General features: G+C 45.3%; 1 protein-coding gene across 4 annotated transcripts in view; it reads right to left on the bottom strand.

Annotated features, from left to right (window-relative positions):
- Positions 1 to 563: 563 nt before the first annotated feature.
- The window catches only part of PRKN (parkin RBR E3 ubiquitin protein ligase), a 1,379,176-nt gene continuing 1,360,483 nt past the window's right edge, over positions 564 to 19,256 (bottom strand). For all 4 annotated transcript variants that reach the window (XM_055391408.2, XM_019029889.4, XM_055391406.2 and 1 more), the window contains 2 exons: positions 12,679 to 12,796; positions 564 to 3,342 (listed from right to left, as the gene is read on the bottom strand). In XM_055391408.2, coding sequence (XP_055247383.1) covers positions 3,230 to 3,342; positions 12,679 to 12,796 — 231 coding nt within the window. In that variant the 3' untranslated portion in view covers positions 564 to 3,229. The remainder of the gene's footprint in view (positions 3,343 to 12,678; positions 12,797 to 19,256) is intronic.

Here is a 19,256-nt window from a genome sequence, read left to right on the forward strand (position 1 = left end):
CCTGTGGCTACTGGCACCCAGAGGACCTCAGTGCATACTTCTTTGCCTAATGTATGTGCAGGCCTTATCTCGGAACGTTCCATTCCAGATCCCTCTACCATGGGCTCATTGTGAAATAAACAATGCATGGCCACTAAAGCAGTTCTTTGAAAATGCAGTGTCAACACACCCACATTGACAGCAATGCAAAGTCACTGAAATTTTCTAGAATGACATGAGAAAAAATCCTTATAGATAGTCTTTTCCAATGCAAACTTCTCTTTTAAACACTTTTATTAGAAAAGTTTGCTAGTAAGGCAGGAAAGTAACTTTTAGCTTTTTATGAAAGAGGGTTTGCTTTTTGGAACCCTTTCAAATTTTGATAGCCTTAAAAAACTACCTTATTTAACAAAGAGAAACAGCCAGGGTTAATCTGGAGCTTGGAGTTGATATGAGAATGGCTATTTCATCACCAGGCAATTCCTCCAGGCCACAAGTGAGGCCCATGGAGTAACACAGCCTGTGATTCCCTCCGTCACCCTTCACATTGATTGAAAATGTATCTTCAAAGACAGACTCAGAAGTTCTTTTGATGCTTTTATTGACAATATAAGTACAATCTTAGAGTTGTCAGATAATCTCAACACACTTCAGAGAAAAACAGATTTCTTCTGCAAAGACTTTATTTCTATTTTTTGATACATTCATATTTTGTTACACCCTTCCTGTGCAAATAATACTGTGATTCATGTTCATGTGTAGTGGATGATGTTGCTTTTTTTTTTTTTTTTTTTGAGACAGAGTCTCACTCTGTTGCCCAGGCTGGAGTTCAGTGGCGTGATCTCGGCTCACTGCAACCTCTGCCCCCTGGGTTCAAGTGATTCTCCTGCCTCAGCCTCCCAAGAAGCTGGGATTACAGGCGCCTGCCACCATGCCCAGCTAGTTTTTGTATTTTTAATAAAGACGGGGTTTCGTCATCTTGGCCAGGCTGGTCTTGAACTCCTGACCTCGTGATCCACCCACCTCGGCCTCCCAAAGTGCTGGGATTACAGGCATGAGCCACCGCGCCCGGCCTGCTCTAACTTATTTTAAGAATCACTGTTCTATTCTGGAAAGGGAAAAGACCACCACCAACAAAGGAAAGGAGACCATGCTGGACAGCCTAATAAGTCTAACAGGGGATCCTAGGGTGCCTGAGCTCGTGGGAGCAAACCTTGATCAGGCACCGCAAGCCCAACGCAGCATGCAGATTGGGGAGGCGCAATAATGCAAACATCATCAGGAAGAAAGCTATGGATGATGGAAAACACTGTGTGCTCCACGTGACAGAAGGGAGCCACCTGATTTGTCGCATCGGGCCAGTGTAAGGAAGTGTAATTTAGTGGGATTGCCAGTGACACTAAGTCAGGACCTGATCAGGGTCTAGACTCAGTATGGACACGAGCCACTGGGTGCAGGGGCTCATGCCTGCCACCTCTCTTTTTTTCCCTTAGAGACTTTGATCTGTCCACCATTTCTATGTGAGCTTTGGGCTTCCTGTCGCAGGTCTGTTGTCACCGTGGGGCCATGTTGGAGTCGGTAGATTTTCAGACAGTGAAGCCACATGAAGCTGTGAATGCTGATGTGGCTGCTTCAGAGCCCAGTCTCTCCCGGGTGCAGGGCCTCTGAGAGGACAGGACTGTCCTCAGATGGTTGGAAGAAACAGGTTATCTTAGGCAGTTAGGAAAAGAGGGACAGGTGTCCCGGGATGTGGAAAACTTGAGTTCATCCCCTCTCTTCCCTCCAGCAAGGATTTCAGTGCTACATCTAAAAAGAGAAGCCCTGTTGCCCATTTCATAATTTACAGTCTCTAAATCCAAAAGGGCCTCCATGTGCTAGTGAGACTCATGCCCTCAGTTATGTTCACGATCTTCCTGAGAAGTCAGACAATACAGGTAGAACAAAAGATAGTGGTTGTACTTTCTCTTCTGCGTAGTGTGCGTAAGAGCATGCGGTTTGCCGCATGCAGTGTTGTTAATCTTTTGATTGTGTTGTGAATGGCTGAAAAAAAATCTGAAAGTTTGATTGAACTGAAATCCAATCCATGTCAACATAAGGAATATTCTAGTGAGTTTACTGTCCTAAGAGAAGGTCTCTCCTGGGGGAACCCCTGGTATGCAGAGCTCCCTGGGACTTGCAGATTGGACACAGAGGGTGTGCCAAAGGGGTATAAACCCTTCTGATGGAGAGAGTCAGGCATGTCTTCATTTTGGTAGTTCTGGAAAGGCTCCTCTTTAAAGATTCTGATTTAATAATGTTCACTTTTGTTAAGATTGAATATCACTTTGAAATCATTTCTAAACATGTCTCCTTTATAGGCACTTTATCCATTAAATTTACAGTGGAGCCAAATGTATTAGCAAAATCTCCAAGCTGCAAAATGAATACTCAAAATCAAACTATAGATTTTTTGGTGATACTTTCAGAAAAACAATTTCTTTCTAAAGTTGCAAATCATGAAAGGGAATGAAAGTACATTAACTTGATTTCTTCCCTGTAATTCAAACATTCAACATTCAAATTAACTTTCATAATTTCTCACTTAGTGACAAGTTGATTTACGCATAGTTGGTATTTCATTAACGCGATTTGTATAGATGGAATTCTTAAGGATAAACAAATGTTTTTGACTATTGCCTGGGGTTCTTTGGGAATAGCAGCTTTCTGAAAATTTAAATAAGAACATTACTGTTAAAGCCATGAATCTAGTTTGGAGAACCCACTGCAGTTCATTTTACAGAGAAACACCTTGTCAATGGCATCTTCATTGTATTTACTGAAGGTAAAAGGCAGGATATTAAATGTGAGAACTCTCTCTCCAGCTACTGATTCTGCCTGACTCGAATTCAGGTGAGAATGACCCATACAGATACATGGATTGCACTTGAATCTGTGCTCTGGTATTTGTGTCATCCGGAGGCTGAGAACGCCTGTTGGTGGTGTTGCAGATGGCTCTGCTGTCTTGTGTGGACAAACTGAAAGGGATTCAGGAGCTTCTTCTGTAATTTTACTCTGCTGTTTTTCATGGACATAGTGAAAGGGATCCAGGAGTTTCTTCTGCAATTTGGCTGTAGTTGGACTTTGAAAAAAACTTGAAGAGTGTGTGTGCGCGTGTGCGTGTGTGTGTGTTTGAAAAGAGAATTAGAAAATGAAGGTAGGACACTGGGTATGCTCCCCCAGGATGTGGCGATGGGGCGCCCGGCTGCCCTGGCTACACGTCAAACCAGTGGTCCCCCATGCAGACGCGGTTCCACTCGCAGCCACAGTTCCAGCACCACTCGAGCCTGCACTGGGGCTGCGGACACTTCATGTGCATGCAGCCTCCTGTTGGGGGCAGAAAACAAAGGTGTGGTGGGTTCACAGCAAATACCTGGAAAACACGCATTCCCAAACCAGCACACTAGCCTAGACATCACTTTCTGAGTGAATAATCACAAGCAATACAAGGGCAGAGAGAAACTTAACTGAGGGGAAAAACATCATAAAGCACAATAGGGCAGCTCTAAAGTGATGATATTCATTAAGGAATGAAATTGAAGCATGTCACTTTTGTCGGGAACAAATTTTATTTGTAAATCTGACTTTATTCCCCTGAAAGGGGATTTAGAGACAAACACTTCATGTTTCATAGATAGGGGTCAATTCCTCATTTAAATATATTCAAATATTAATATATTTATATTTGAATATATTTAAATATAAATATATTTATATATTTACATTTGAATATATTTAAATATAAATATATTTATATATTTACATTTAAATATATTAATAAAATTTGATGATATAACCTAATATAATGTATAATAGTTTAAATATATTTTGATTTATTTTTGCTCTTTCTATAGTGCTACTTACTTGGCTTGGCCAAATTCATAAAACAGGAACTGGGATAGCATATTATAATTATTATTATTTCTATTTTTTTTTTTTGAGATGGAGTTTTGCTCTCGTCGTCCAGGCTGGAGTGCAGTGGCGTGATCTTGGCTCACTGCAACCCCCACCTCCCAGGTTCAAGTGATTCTCTGGCCTCAGCCTCCCGAGTAGCTGGGATTACAGGCGCCTACCACCATGCCCAGCTAATTTTTGTATTTTTAGTAGAGACAGGGTTTCGCCATGTTGGCCAGGCTGGTCTCGAACTCCTGACCTCAAGTCATCCTCCCGCCTCGGCCTCCCAAAGTGCTGGGATTACAGGCGTGAGCTACCGCACCCAGCCAGCATATTATTTTTAATAGGGAATATGTTCCTTAATGCTATCCAAAATTTTAATTAAGATGAGAGGGATAGAAAGGAAGTAACCAATAATGCTAGGTGTTCTATGTATATTATCTCATTTGCTTCCCAAAGCACTTTGAGATAAGAGCATCACTCTGCTATAGAATTTCCCCAAGGTGAAGCACTTTTAAATGGTGAAGACAATGATCTCACCAAGGTCTGTGTGATTCCAATGTCCTTTCATTCACAGAACAGGTTATTTTCAGCATGAGAGGAAAAGTCCCTTATCTTGGGACTTATTTTGGAATTATTCACCTCCCTCACTTGTTAAACATAAACTCCATGAGTTTCTGGAGTGCACACACCCCTGCTTCAGTCACTGTGGGGGAACTGAAGGGAGGAGGAAGTGATTTGTATGAGGATGTACAGAGAACTGCTTCTGTCCAAATTTCCTGGAAAACCCCGGCAAACTCAGTTTCTTTGCTTGAATCCCACCTAGCGTTGAAGGTGCTCCATTACTCACTCTTACCAATTATCTTGTTAATTGATTTTTCCTGCCAAATTTTCCAAGTAATTGGTTCGGTGCTGTCTCACTTTTATTATTAGAAACCTGGCATGAGAACTTTCACTAATTTAAAATATTTATGAATATATAGGAATAGGCGTTTGTTTTAAGATAACTTGCCGACATGTAAAATCTCCTGTTTTCCTAATCCTTTCTGGCTTGTTTTAAAGATCATAAATTACAGATCTGTGGAAAATAAAGGAGAAAACTTACAACACTTTTATCTTCATACTTTCCACTTAGGTTTGTGCCATTTTCAGCACATATTGAATGGTTGTATATTTATGATGTAAATAATATGTTATATGGTGTGACATTATAAAACCACTTGTTTCTCTAAAATATCATAAATATTTTATCATATCATAAATATATCATTATTATATCATGTATCGTAAAATATATTCAATCAAAATTGAGCAATACATTAAAACTTAATGAACTATTAAAGCAATTCTAAATGAAAGGGTAAGAAACTTTCCTATTGTGATATTTAATATATATAAGCATATATAAACACAAATATGTATGAAGAGTGTGTGTGTGTGTATATATATATATATATTTATTTATATATTTTTTATTTTTTTGAGACGGAGTCTCGCTCTGTCGCCCAGGCTGGAGTACAGGGCGCGATCTGGGCTCACTGCCACCTCCACCTCCCGGGTTCAAGCAATTCTCCTGCCTCAGCCTCCCGAGTAGTTGGAATTACAGGCACCTGCCACCACGCCCGGCTAAATTTTGTATTTTTAGTAGAGACGGGGTTTCACCATGTTGACCAGGCTGGTCTCAAACTCCTGACCTCGTGATCTGCCTGCCTTGGCCTCCCAAAGTGCTGGGATTACAGGCATGAGCCACCGCGCCTGGCTGATAGATGTGTTTTTCATACACAGTCCCTGGCTTATAACTCCCACAGCTCTTGTTACAGTCTTTTGTCATAATGTTGGGGCAATTCAGGCCTCAGAAACAGGCCCCAGAAAAGAGAATCTCTCCCTCCGACCTTTCCTTGCCCTCTTTTTACCAGCCCAGGGCAGGACTGGAACCATCCGCAGCTGTTCTGACTGTGGGTTATAAGACCCGGATTTCAGAAAGAGTCCTGTCCATCCGCTGGAGGAAGGAATGCTGCACAGGGAGGCCAAGAAGAATCTAGATCGGCAGGCCTTGCAGGGTCTCCCCACTCCACCTTTTAGCGTGAGATCAAAGCCTTTCTGTCCCACCGCATTTCAACACGGCTGTCCATGCTTCCATCGTGCCTATCCCAGGAAGTCTCCATAGAGGGCCCCAGAGGACAGGGTTTGGGGAGCTTCCAGGTTGCTGAACACATGGAGGTTTCTGATGGGCGGAGCACCCACGGAAGGCTTGGAAGCTCCGCGACCCTTCCCCCATACCTCGCCCTCTGCATCTCTTCATCTGTATCTTTTGTAATATCCTTTATAATAAACTGGTAAATGTGTTTCCCTGAGTTCTGTGAGCCACTGTAGCAAATAACAGAACCCAAAGAGGGAGTCATGGGAATCTCAACTTGAAGCCGGTGGTTCAGAACTTCCGGAAGCCCAGACTTGAGACGGGTGACTGGCAGTCCTGTGGGACTGAGCCCCCAGCCTGAGGGATCAGACACTATTTCCTGGTAGTCAGCGCCAGGGTTGAAGAGCAGGACACTCAGCCGGTGTCCACTGCAGAACTGATTGCTTGCTTCGTGCGTGGGGAAAAACCCCCGCACATTCCGTCACAGAAGTCTTATGTGCTGACTGTTGTTATTGAATGAGAGAATAGAAGAAGCATGTTGTTTGTTCTACACTTAGACCGAATGCCAAAAATTAATACCAAGCATTTAATGAATCTGGGATACTAGCATTGTAAATGATATCTTGGTACAGAAGCTAGAATTACAATGGCCTGGTACAGTAAGAATGGAAATGGGAAGAGAAGATATTCACATCATTAGCTTTCTTTTCTCCCTAGGGCTTAATATACACAAGGCCATAGAGCTAGACCCAGGCCATGGAGGAGCATGGAGGACCGCAATTCTAAAAGCTTTGCCAGCTTGAAAGTAAGTGCACACAGGAAGCCGCTGAAACTTCACGCAGATTTGTGGATATAGACATGAAGGGAATATGGCTTCCTTTGTAGTGAGTTCTGTCTGCAGATGGACACTCAAACCATGAAAAGCTCAGCCTACGCCGGGCAGTCGACATCGTGGCTCCGGCCAGCAATTCTTCCATTAGATTTAATGAGAGCGTGGAAGTCCCTGGACAACCTGAAGGCACCATTTGAGGAGAAGCACACACTCAGTCAGGGAATGGAGCCAGAATTTCATCTGCTTGAGATGGAAGTGAAGAAATTTCTGGAGACTGGAGTGGATTATAGGAGAAAGTACCAGGGTTTAGCCTGTGCTTAAAATGGAAATTCCTCGCATTATCATTTCAGCTTCTCTGAAGGAGGAAGGGCATTCCTGAAACACAGCTGAGTATGTAACAGGCCACGAACCTTGGTGACAACCAGGTAACATCCTTGGTCATAGAGGCTATGTCGGTTTCGGTTACAGTGATGCACTTTTAAACAGTTTAGGCCATCGCTAATAAGCTTCAAGTCTCAGCTTTTCTGTTTGTAAGTTAAAAATTTGGAGGTAAAAAATTAGTGCTTTCATTTATAGTACATCACAATATTTCCCAGAAATAGCCCGACAGGGAGAAACTTTCCTACATTCACGAACCATTTGACTCCTACAACTCCATCTTTGGAGGCTGCCGGCATGTTCTGAGTCCAGGGCAGATCCGATGAATAATTTTCCTGCTTCTCATCCTAGAATATCTGCCTGCCTCACAGGATCAAGTCCAAGCCCAAGCCCCAAACCTGCCATTCAGGGACCTCAATTCTGCATCCTACCTACTGCTTCAGCCGAGGCTCCTGTGTGCGGTGCCTGGAACACCAGCAGCAGGGGCTGCCTCCACACACCGGGGCGCGCACACCCGATGTCTTTGCTCATGCAGTCCTGGGGCCTAGGACGCCTCCTCCTGCTCTTCCTTGCCTTGCTCATATCTGCTCATTCTTCAATTCTTGGCTGGTATCATCTCTTCCAGGAAGCCTCCTCCTCCGGGTCTGTGTGCCCTGATAGCTTGCTTCCTCTATGTTATTTTATTAAAAAGATCGGTTAATGCGTATATCTCTAAACTTTACAAGCTAAGTTTTTGTTTGTTTGTGTTTTATTTATTCTTTTTGAGACGGAGTCTCACTGTGTCACCCAGGCTGAAGTGCAATGGTGCAATCTTGGCTCACTGCAACCTCCACCTCCTGGGTTCAATCAATTCTTGTGTCTCGGCCTCCCGAGTAGCTGGGATCACAGGTGCCTGCCACCACACCCAGCTATTTTTTTTTTTTTTTGTATTTTTACTAGAGACAGGGTTTCACCATGTTAGCCAGGCTGGTCTTGAATTCTTGAACTCAAGCGATCTGCCAGCCTCGGCCTCCCAAAGTGCTGGGATTACAGGCGTGACTCACCACACCCGGCCTACAAGCTAAGTTTTAATTCAGCAAATATTTTTTGTCCGGGCTCTCTTCTGGGATTGGAGCCTAGACGGTCAAGGTCCCTGATCTCACCGGCTTATGTTCTAAAGAGCGACAGACGGGTAACATGTAAATGAACAAATTAAGCAATGATCTGGGAAGGAGGTGGTGCTATGAAATTATTATTAAACTGGTGGGTGGGACTTGGGTAAAGGGGGAAGCAGACACTGAGATGGAAAGGGAGGAAGGCAGACTGGGCAGAGGAGAAGCCCAGCTCGGGCACAGCCTAAGAGGCCTGAGCTGACGCCCAGGAGCTCTGGGGCTGGGGCAGCTCTCAGGGTGGTCCTGAATTTCGTTAGTGGGTTGGGTATTGTGACCAACCAGTAGTCATGGGACATGAGCTCTCCGGGGAAGGGGAGGGAGACGGAACTAATTCTCTTGGCAGAGGTGATTTCCCAGAGGGCTCAAGGCCATCCACAGGCAGGCCCCCTGCAGAGGGAATGGCAGTGCCTCCCCCTCAAGAGATGGGATGGTGTTGACAGTGCCCCCCCACAGGAGGGCAGGGGTCTTTGGCAGGGTGGTAAGGGGCGGTCTGACTGAGAAGAGGTCAGCTGGGGTAAGATCTGAAGGACAGGAAGGAGCCAGCCATGGGCAGTGACGACACAGAAGCATCCTGGGGAGAGGAGCGGGACTGTGTGGTTGCAATGTCAGTGGGGACCCCCGGGGGGAAGGGCAGGACTGACATGGCCTTTGAGAAGTCTACACGTCTATGTAGAGGATGGATCATAAATATGCGAGAGTGGAGGCGAGAGCCCTTTTGGGAGGCTGTGCTTGGAAGAGGAGGTGGGCAAGCAGGGCACTGGCTGGGGACGTGGAGTCAGAGGTGGGCAGACGCTGGATCAGAGCACGGGGAAGGCCGTGGTGACCGGGGATTGAATGCAGGGTGAGGAAGAGCATGGAATGAAGGATGAGCTTTAGCTTAGCGGCTTGAGGAACTGGGCGGTGCTGTTGACTAGGTGGGGTGCACCCTAGAGGAAAAGGTTTTCTAGGAGCAGCTAGCACTCTGCTTTGTGAAATTTGAGCTGTCCATTGAACAATCAGTGGAGACACTAAGGAAGCAGCTGGCTATTGGAGTCGGACCCAGGGGCGAGATGAGGGTGGGGTGTAGATTTGGGAGCCATCAGTACGTGGATAGTATTTAAGGCCACAAGACTGGGCTGTATGTTATGTGTCACAAAGGTGAAGTGTCTCAGGTGTCCCCACAAGCCCACAGTAAGTGCTGAACCAAACAACCACGGAGGAGAGAAACAGAAAGCAACAGGTCCAGGTTCGCTGACCACTTCTTTTTTTTTTTTTTTTTTTTTTTTGAGACAGAGTCTTGCTCTGTCATTCAGGGTGGAGTGCAATGGCATGATCAGCTCACTGCAAATTCCGCCTCCCAGGTTCAAGTAATTCTCCTGCCTCAGGTTCCCAAGCAGTTGGGACTACAGGCATGTACCACCATGCCCAGCTAACTTTTCTATTTTTAGTGGAGACGGGGTTTCGCCATGTTGGCCAGGCTGGTCTCGAACTCCTGACCTCAGGTGATCCGCCTGCCTTGGCCTCCCAAAGTGCTGGGATTACTGGTGTGAGCCACCACTCCCAGCCTCGCTGACCACTTCTTATCTTGCAAACTGCCACCACCAGAGCCTGGGCTAACAAGGAGGCCACTAAGGCATGGACCCCAGACCTGCTGGGTAAATTCTCCACCTGCCGTGCCTGTGACGCCTGCCAGAAGTGGGAACATGGGTGGGTGTTTAAGGAGCCCCTTTCCCTCCCCACTGCAGACAGAGACCTGGCTGATTTTTACTAATTTTCTAAGGTTATACGTCACACATGTTTATTACAGAAAAGCATAAAAAGAAATAAAGTCCTCTTTGGTCCTATTATGCCTACAGCTACTCACTATGACATGGTAACATCTTGTTTCCAGTCTTTTTCTTCTGATTCTATTTTTTCCCACACATACATTTGTTTCAAAACAGACATATGTGCCACTTGCTTTGAAATTCTGATTTCTCACTGAGGATGGATGTAAACCTTTCCGCCATGCCTTCATAACCTTCATCCACACGAATCAGAGCACATCTCACGGAGCGTGTTTGATGCACCGTCTCCGTTACTCCTCCTGCCCATGCTGTGAGGAAGTCCCATTGAAACCCATCTTATGAACGAGCAAACTGGTGCTCACACAGCCACAGTCCATGGCAGAGTCCTAACTCCTGCAACACTGCAGTGCTGGGCTGTGTGAAGCTTTACCACCGATTTATCACAAAATAAACCAATCTTTCTCATACTGAGGCCTTTAGACACTTCGATGATTTTCAGTTTACCCTAATATAAATAATGCTGCAGTTGGCACCTTTTTTCCTAAAACGTGTGTGGGGCTGTGGGTGTATTTGCCTATTATATATTTCAGGTTAGTTCTTTAGGATAGATTTTCAAAGGTAGAATCATTGGGTCAAATAATATAAAGTCTTTATATAGGTATTGCCAAAGTGGTTTCCAGAAAAGTTACGCTAACTTATGATGTCCTCACCAACCTTGAGAATTATTATTTAAAAACAAAACAAACAAAAATTAAGGCCGGGCACGGTGGCTCGCACCCGTAATCCCAGCACTTTGGGAGGCCAAGGCGGGTAGATCACCTGAGGTCAGGAGTTCGAGACCAGCCTGGCCGACATATAGTGAAACCCCGTCTCTACTAAAAAATATAAAAATTAGCTGGGTGTGTTGGCGTACACCTGTAGTCCCAGCTACTTGGGAAGCTGAGGCAGGAGAATCTCTTGAACTCGGGAGGTGGAGGTTGCAGTGAACCGAGATTACGCCATTGCACCCCAGCCTGGGCGACAGATCAAGACTGTCTAATCTCTGTGCTTTACACCCTTGTCAGCGAAATACCAGGCCTGTTTATCCCAAACCATCACACATCTCCTGGGAAGGGCCCTTCCGTGTTCTTTCTCTCCCACTTCCCAGTGCACCCAGTGGTGGTGGAGACTAGAGAAGCTCTTTCCTTCCATCTCATCAGTGCCTTCTGCTCTTTTTTTTTTTTTTTTTTTTGAGATGGAGTCTCACTCTGTCGCCCAGGCTGGAGTGCAGTGGTGCAATCTCGGCTCACTGCAAGCTCTGCCTCCCGGGTTCACACCATTCTCCTGCCTCAGCCTCCAGAGTAGCTGGGACTACAGGCGCCCGCCACCACACCTGGCTAATTTTTTGTATTTTTAGTAGAGACGGGGTTTCACTGTGTTAGCCAGGATGGTCTCGACCTCCTGACCTTGTGATCCACCCGCCTCAGCCTCCCAAAGTGCTGGGATTACAGGCGTGAGCCACCGCGCCTGGCTGCCTTCTGCTCTTTATAGGTGCATGCCAATCCCTTCATTTTCTAGGAGCACTGCTGCATGCAACGGAGTAATAAGGACACGCTGGGTAAATTATTTATTTTCTCTGCAGGAAGCCACTGATACAGCACTAAGGACTTGTACTGAGCTAAGCCAGCACCTGCGGCTCTGGGATGTGTTCAAGCACCCTCTTGTTTGTATTAATGAAAACTTCCTGAAGGACATAACTGAAAAGAGAGAGGCTTGAGTGCCCATCCTGGGATGGCCGGGCTTCCCTCCCGCAAGTCAGCTCTGGGCAACCTGCCAGCCAGGGCGTAGCTGATGCTCATTGAGGAGAAGCTGGGAGAGGCTGCACCTGGCTTTGTGTCATTGCTCATCTGTGATGGTGCCGCTGACTCTGCCTTGCACACGTACAAGTGCATCACATTGAGAAAGGGCTCTCGGACCACTGGTTGTGATGGCTTTGCCCTGAGTGGCATGTCCAGGATAGACAGCAGGAAGTCCCCCACTGGTACTGTGAGTCATCAGGGGCAGGCCACAGGGATCTTTAAATATAGATGAGAGTTTAATTTTGAATAATGTTGCAAAGCTGGGGAAGGCTACAGACTGACGGCCGGCAGACAACAGGGTCATACGGTGCAGCCATCAGCGCTGGGGAAGGTCACCAGGGAGGACAGAAAAACCACAGCTGCCTCCTGACTGCCACTTATCCTCAACCACTTTCCATATCTTGGTTCTAGTTTATATATTTATTCCCTTTCCAACCACATAAATGCTAACTGTGTGCCTCACATAGCCATGGAACTACTCACTCATTAAATATTTCTGTGTAACAAAAACAATAATAATAGTGATAATGGGTAACATTAATCAAGGGGTTACCCAACACACCAGGCACCTTCAGACAGCATCTCCTTTAATCCTGGAATCCCTGATGGGTATGATTCTCCCCAAAGAGCCCACGACATCCTCATTCTCTGCTCAGCACAGACTCACCATTTTTTTCCACTGGTACATGGCAGCGGGGACAGGGCTTGGTGGTTTTCTTGATGGTTTCTTTGGAGGCTTCTTCCCAACGAGCCTGCTCTGCGGCTCTTTCATCGACTCTGTAGGCCTGGGGAAACAAAGAGGAAAGGCGTTTAATCTCAGCTTTCTATTACTGGGATCAGAGTTTATGTGCCCTGTACGTTGGTACAGGAAATTCTTGAAGACAGGAGTGCCTTCGGGCAAGAAGCCTAAATATCAATGCACTTGACAAATGCTAGACAGCTACTAGGCAGATGGGGACACTCTCCCTGGCATGTGGCGTATGCGTAGGAGTGGGGAAGAGATTGTTTGGTTTTGTAGTGTGAGCTCCTCTATTCTGTTGTTTTGCATAATTGTAATAAATAACACCTATCAGGTACTTAATATGCAGGCAAGGTGATCAATGCTCAAATACACTTCTCATTAGACACTTCATCAGATGTGAAGTGAGGATCTAGTTTTCATTCCACATTGAGGATTAGATGGGTGAAAACATGGCCCAAAGCTGGTAAGTGGGAGCATCAGTGTGACTCTGGAATCTTTGCTTTTAAACTTTGCTCTACATCTTGTTATCCTTCCTTGCACCTGGCAAATGGGGAACTCCAAATGTTGTCACAGAAGGGACAGGAGCAAGAACAGGAAATGAAGTCGATGTGCCAGAGAGGGCAGTGGGAGCTGTGAGTGAAGACTGTGGCCCTGGAACCAGCTGTCTGGTTCAAATCCCAGCTCTACCCAGACGGGTGACTCTGGAAACATTCCCTAAGCTCTCTGACAGTCTTTATCTCTCAGATGAAACACCTTGTGCATTGGGGGTATGGAGGATTCTATGAGTTAATTTCTTCAAAGACTCAGAATGACTCCAGTGTGGCAAGCTTTTAATACATTTGCTGACATTATTCATGTCACCGAGAGCTGGGTGCTGCCTGCACCATCATGTATAAGGAGGTTTTCTGGTGGGGGTGGAAGCAAGAGGTCCTGGGCTAGCTGTGCTTGACATCTGTGACCTTAAGGACCAGCCATTCGCTGATTATCCCCAGATAAGATGCAGCATCACCAAAAACATGAATCCAAACTTTGTCATTTCACTTTCGAATTCCAAGCCTTTTTGAAATGTTAAAGTTTTTGAGTCTTTATAGATGAAGTATTATGAGGAAAATAACTGTACTGCATTTAATAGTTTCTTTAGGAATTAGTGTTCATGTTTCTGTTATTTCTGTGGAAAGTCAATTCTTCCAGAGCCAAGATCACATTTGAGACATCCTCATATCTCCAGTTTCTGGCATAGAATCTGGTACACAGCAGGCGATCAGTACATTTCAGGCAAGTGAATGAATGAATGACACAGCCCAGGAAGGCACTAAACTTTCAGGGGTTACCAAATTTCAGGGGTTACCAAACTTTCAGGGGTTACCACTAAACTTTCAGGGGTTACCAAACATCCAAAATAGGACCCCGTGAAATGGGCAGGGCACATGGGTGGCATCCCTGACAGTGGTGGGGGCACCACAAACAAGCTTTGCCTAGGGCTGGTCACTGGGTGAAGCCAATTTCGTTTTTGTTAATGAGCCATCATGGGCACAAAGCAAGCACCCTTGAGAACTGCCAGGGTGTCACGTGATTTGTGAATACTTTGCTAGAATAACGTGGAGTCAGCTGCTAGGAGGCAACTGCAGGTCAATGAGTGCTTCCTTTGCTAAGATCCACTCACGGCAGAGGCCCAGTGAGGGCGCTGTGGTTAGTGAGGCCGTTTCACAACTTGGTAACTAGGTATGCATCTTCATGACACGTCTTCCAGTCACCACAGAGTCTTGGGTGGTCCTAACCGTCAGTGACACGTGGCAAACACCCATCCCCCCACAGACCTGCACCCCAACGCCACCCCGGCCTCATGTTCCACGCTGTTCTTTTTCAGGTCTAGGGGTCTGTAGCTCTGTAGCAATGGTTTAGATTGCTTGCTGGTGGCAAGTTGGTAAGTCATACAAATTGGAGAAAAATACAGTTTTACTTATCAGAAAATAATTTTAAAATGCCATTTTTTAGCAACATGGCATACTGCATGTGAAGGGCAATTTCTCCCAGGTCCACACACCTAAAAATGCTGGATGAAATATGGAAAAAAATCTTTTTTAAACGTACGGCTGATAGGGTGGGAAGGTAAAGGAAATCCTTAAAGACAGCAAATCCTCGTGGTTCAGGAGGAAGGAGCCTGGCATTTGCTGTGGAGCGATCTTCTTAGTCCTGGGCTGCCCATCATCCGGCTCTTCCCAGGCCCTAAGGGCACAGGCAGGAGACAAAGCCTCTGGCCAGAGCCAGGTGGGAGGTAGAATCCAGTTTTACTACACACAGAGGACCTGGACTCCTGAGGGTGACGTTCTCAGTGGAGGAAGCCATGGCAAAAGCCTGCCCAGAAGAGAGAATTGACAGATATGTGCTGGTCTCAGTCTGGGTTCTGTGATGCAGCAGGTTTGGAAAACATTTTTCTGAACATTCCTAACCATCAGGCCTCGGACACGAGGGTTGGTGAAAAGAATTCATCCTATCTGATTAGCTTTAAAAAATCTCAAGCCAAAAATTAATTTGAAATATTACCAGATTGGCATATACCCTGGAACCAGGCAGAAGCAAAAGTATCTTTTGTGGAGCACAGCACTTTAAAAAGCCAAACCTCAAGGAAATTACACAAATAAAATTCTAAGAAATCTGGGATCATAATAAAAAAGTTAAAAAGTCACCTAATACAGGAGAAAACTAGCTACATGAGTGAAAGTCACAGAATTACAGAAACTACAGAATCTAACCAGCAAAGGTTGTAGATATTGGAATGGCCAGAGACAGAGTACTGGCCAGGCATGGTGGCTCACACCTGTAATCCCAGCACTTTGGGAGGCTGAGGCAGGTGGATCACTTGAGGCCGGGTGTTCGAGACCAGCCTGGCCAACATGGTGAAACCTCATCTCTGCTAAAAACACAACGATTAGCCAAGCGTGGTGGTGTGCACCTGTAGTCCCAGGTACTTGGGAGGCTGAGGCAGGAGAAGTACTTGAACCTGGGGGGCAGAGGTTGCAGTGAGCCGAGATTTTGCCACTGCATTCCAGTCCCGGTGATGGAGTGGGACTCTGTCTCAAAAAAACTTAACTGAGTATAAACTAAATATGTTTGTTATATTTAAATAAAGAAATAAGGGTTATGATAATGGAATAAGAGATTGTGAAAATCAACCAGGGAGATGTAAAAAAGAAACAAATTTCTTTGTTTTGTCCATTTTTCTGGACATGAAACACTAATAATTAAAATTAGAAACTCAGTTGATGAGTTATATAACAAATTAGATACAAATGAAGAGAGAATTTGTGAACTGAAAGATGGAGCTGAAGAAATTACGTAAAATGCCAAGAAGTAAAAAATATGAAAAGGAGATTAAGAGATGGGGGGATAAGGTGAGAAGGTCCAATATTTTTCTAATTAGAGTTCTAGAAGGAGATAACAAAGAGCATGAGAGAGAAACAGTGTTTGGAGAGAGTGGCAAAAAAACACACAAATTATCTACAAAGAAGTTACAATTTATGCCCCCAGCTGATTTCTTAATGCATGGGTGTTGGCAGACAGTGATGGTATCTTCAAAGCACTGACAGAAAATACCAGCCCACTTAGAATTCTATCCAAGCAAAATTAATTTTTAAGAATGAGCATAAATAAAAACACAGTCATAAAAAACAGCATTTCCCATCAACAGAAGTTCACTAAAGAAACATGGATTTGGGGCCGGACGCGGTGGCTCACGCCTGTAATCCCAGCACTTTGGGAGGCCAAGGCGGGTGGATCACAAGGTCAGGAGATCAAGACCATCCTGGCTAACATGCTGAAACCCCGTCTCTACTAAAAAGACAAAAAATTAATACAAAAAATTAGCTGGGCATGGTGGTGGGCGCCTGTAGTCCCAGCTACTCGGGAGGCTGAGGCAGGAGAATGGCGTGAACCCGGGAGGCTGAGCTTGCAGTGAGCCGAGATCGCGCCACTGCACTCCAGGCTGGGCGGCAGCGCAAGACTCAGTCTCAAAAAAAAAAAAAGAAAACAAACAAACAAACAAACATGGATTTGGGAGGCCAAGGCAGGCAGATCACGAAGTCAGGAGTTTGAGACCATCCTGACCAACATGGTGAAAGCCTGTCTCTACTAAAAATACAAAAATTAGCTGGGCGTGGTGGTGGGCGCCTGTAGTCCCAGCTATTCAGGAGGCTGAGGCAGGAGAATCACTTGAACCAGGAGGCGGAGGTTGCAGTGAGCCGAGATCATACCACTACACACCAGCCTGGGCAACAGAACGAGACTCCATCTGCCACTACCCGCCCCGCAAAAAAAAAAAAAAAAAAAAAAGAAACATGGAAATAGGAAAAGTCCAGAAGGAGCCAGGAGCTGCAAGAAGAAACTGTGAGAAAAGAAAAAGAAAATGGGTAATGTATGGTAAATCACAGGAAATACTGATTGTCTAAAACTGTAAACGATGCTTAATTTGCTGGTTTAAAAAAAAAAATCCAAGTAGGCTGTGTGTGGTGGCTCACGCCTGTAATCCTAGCACTTTGGGAGGCCAAGGCGGGTGGATCATCTGAGGTCAGGAGTTCAAGATCAGCCTGGCCAACATAGCGAAACTGTCTCTACTAAAAATACAAAAATTAGCTGGGTGTGGTGCACACACTACTCGAAAGGCTGAGGCAGGTGAATTGCTTGAACCTGGGAGGTGGAGGTTGCAGTGAGCCGAGATGGTGCCAGTACACTCCAGCCTGGGCAATGGAGTGAGACTTTGTCTCAAAAAAAAAAAAAAAAATCAAAGTAGAACTAGATGCCGGACAAGAATAGCACAGAAGTGTGAGAACTCGATGATTCTAATGTGCTGGCATGATTCAGGCAGAGGGTCATTAGATTTTTTTACATTAATATATGTTTACATTCTAGGGTAATCGATAAAAGAGAAAGCAATTTGCTTCTAAACAAGGAAAAATACAGTGGAAATGGCAAACAAAAGAGTAAGAAGAAAGGCAAGAAGTAAAACTATAGAAATGTAGAATGTAATAGAAAGTATAAAATAAAATGGCAGAAAAGACTGCAAATATCCCAGCACTCCCAACTCGTGTGGACAGATTATCAGTGAGGGCAGGTCTTGCTAAACTCTAGAGTCTTAGCACTTATCTGGGAGGCCTTGTCTGCAAGAGGAGCACTCTGGGGCTGAAGTTTCTGGCTCAGGTGTGTGCACACCTAAAGCCTTTGTTACATGTTGCCAAGTTAAGAGCATTTTCAACTGGGCGAATACAATGTTTATTCTAACAAAGGATGTTATACTCAGCCCAAGAGAAAGATTCAGAGCTCAACTTCAAGAAACCTCCTGCCTGTCAATAGCACATTACTGGAGTGGAATTACAAACCGGAAAATTGCAAATTTACATTAATATGCTTTGTTCTGTCCAGGAAGAAAGATTAAAGTTATAGCAAAAGAAGAGAAATAATTACTTTTCAAAATACCAATTTTCTCTGACTTCTGATCCCCCGAGCACACAAGGCAGAGTGGGTATAACTTGCAGGCCCACCAGAAAGCCACTAGGATTTCCCCAAACGGCTCTGGATGTAACACCTCCAGCAGCAAGCGTCCTTCAAATCAGGACACTGAAAGTTTAATACCTAGGAGTGATTACAAAAGACTGCCCGTGTAAACATTTCCACACTAGTGTGCACTGAGCTACTGGATGGGCCAGTTCACTCAGGGGAGAGGGAGGTAGCTAGGAGGGTTTGATCCTTAGACTGGAAGAGGGAAAATTGAGAGCAGCAATTTCTGTTTTCACCTGCAAGGATATGTACCCTTATCATTTCCTTCACAGACTCTGCAACGGGGCCAATGTTACTTCTTCCCCGGATCGATATGTTGAAATCCTACCCACCAAGGTGATGCTACTGGAAGGTGGGGCCTTTGGGAGGTGATTAGGTCATAAGGGTGGAGCTCTTATGAAGGGATTCATGCCCTTATTAAAGCAACCCCAGAGAGCTCTCTTGCCTCTTCCACTGTGAGAAGATGCAGTGAGATGCCAGCAGTTTGCAGGAAGAGAGACCTCCCCAGATCTAGAGCCTGAGGTTGAGGCTTCCTGGGCTGAGCTTGGGTTCCTGTAAGCCATGGGCAGCAGCGTGGGTTAAGAGGCACCTTCATGTCCACCCCACAGGACACCGGAGCTGCTGAGGGGCCGAGGCACACGTGAGCCAAGGAGTCAAGGACCCCCTCATGGAGATGCCCACACTGAAGGTCAGAGACAGAGGAGAAAGCCTGGGGAAGAGAAAATACCCCAAACCCTAGGAAAAGACCAAAATGCTGATGTCGCAAAATGGTTTTTAATACTGTTAAAGCAAACTAAGTATGGTCTAAGAAGGACTCCGTACTTCTGTCTTTGAGTCCTTGTGGTCGAACTTAGCCAAGATTGAAAACCCAACTTAGGAGTGTGTCTGACTTAATATGTAGACAAGATTGAAAGTCTAACTTTAGAGTATGCATCTGTAACAACAGCTGGGTC

Source organism: Gorilla gorilla, chromosome 5 (assembly GCF_029281585.2).
Source record: "Gorilla gorilla gorilla isolate KB3781 chromosome 5, NHGRI_mGorGor1-v2.1_pri, whole genome shotgun sequence".
Lineage (NCBI taxonomy): Eukaryota > Metazoa > Chordata > Mammalia > Primates > Hominidae > Gorilla > Gorilla gorilla.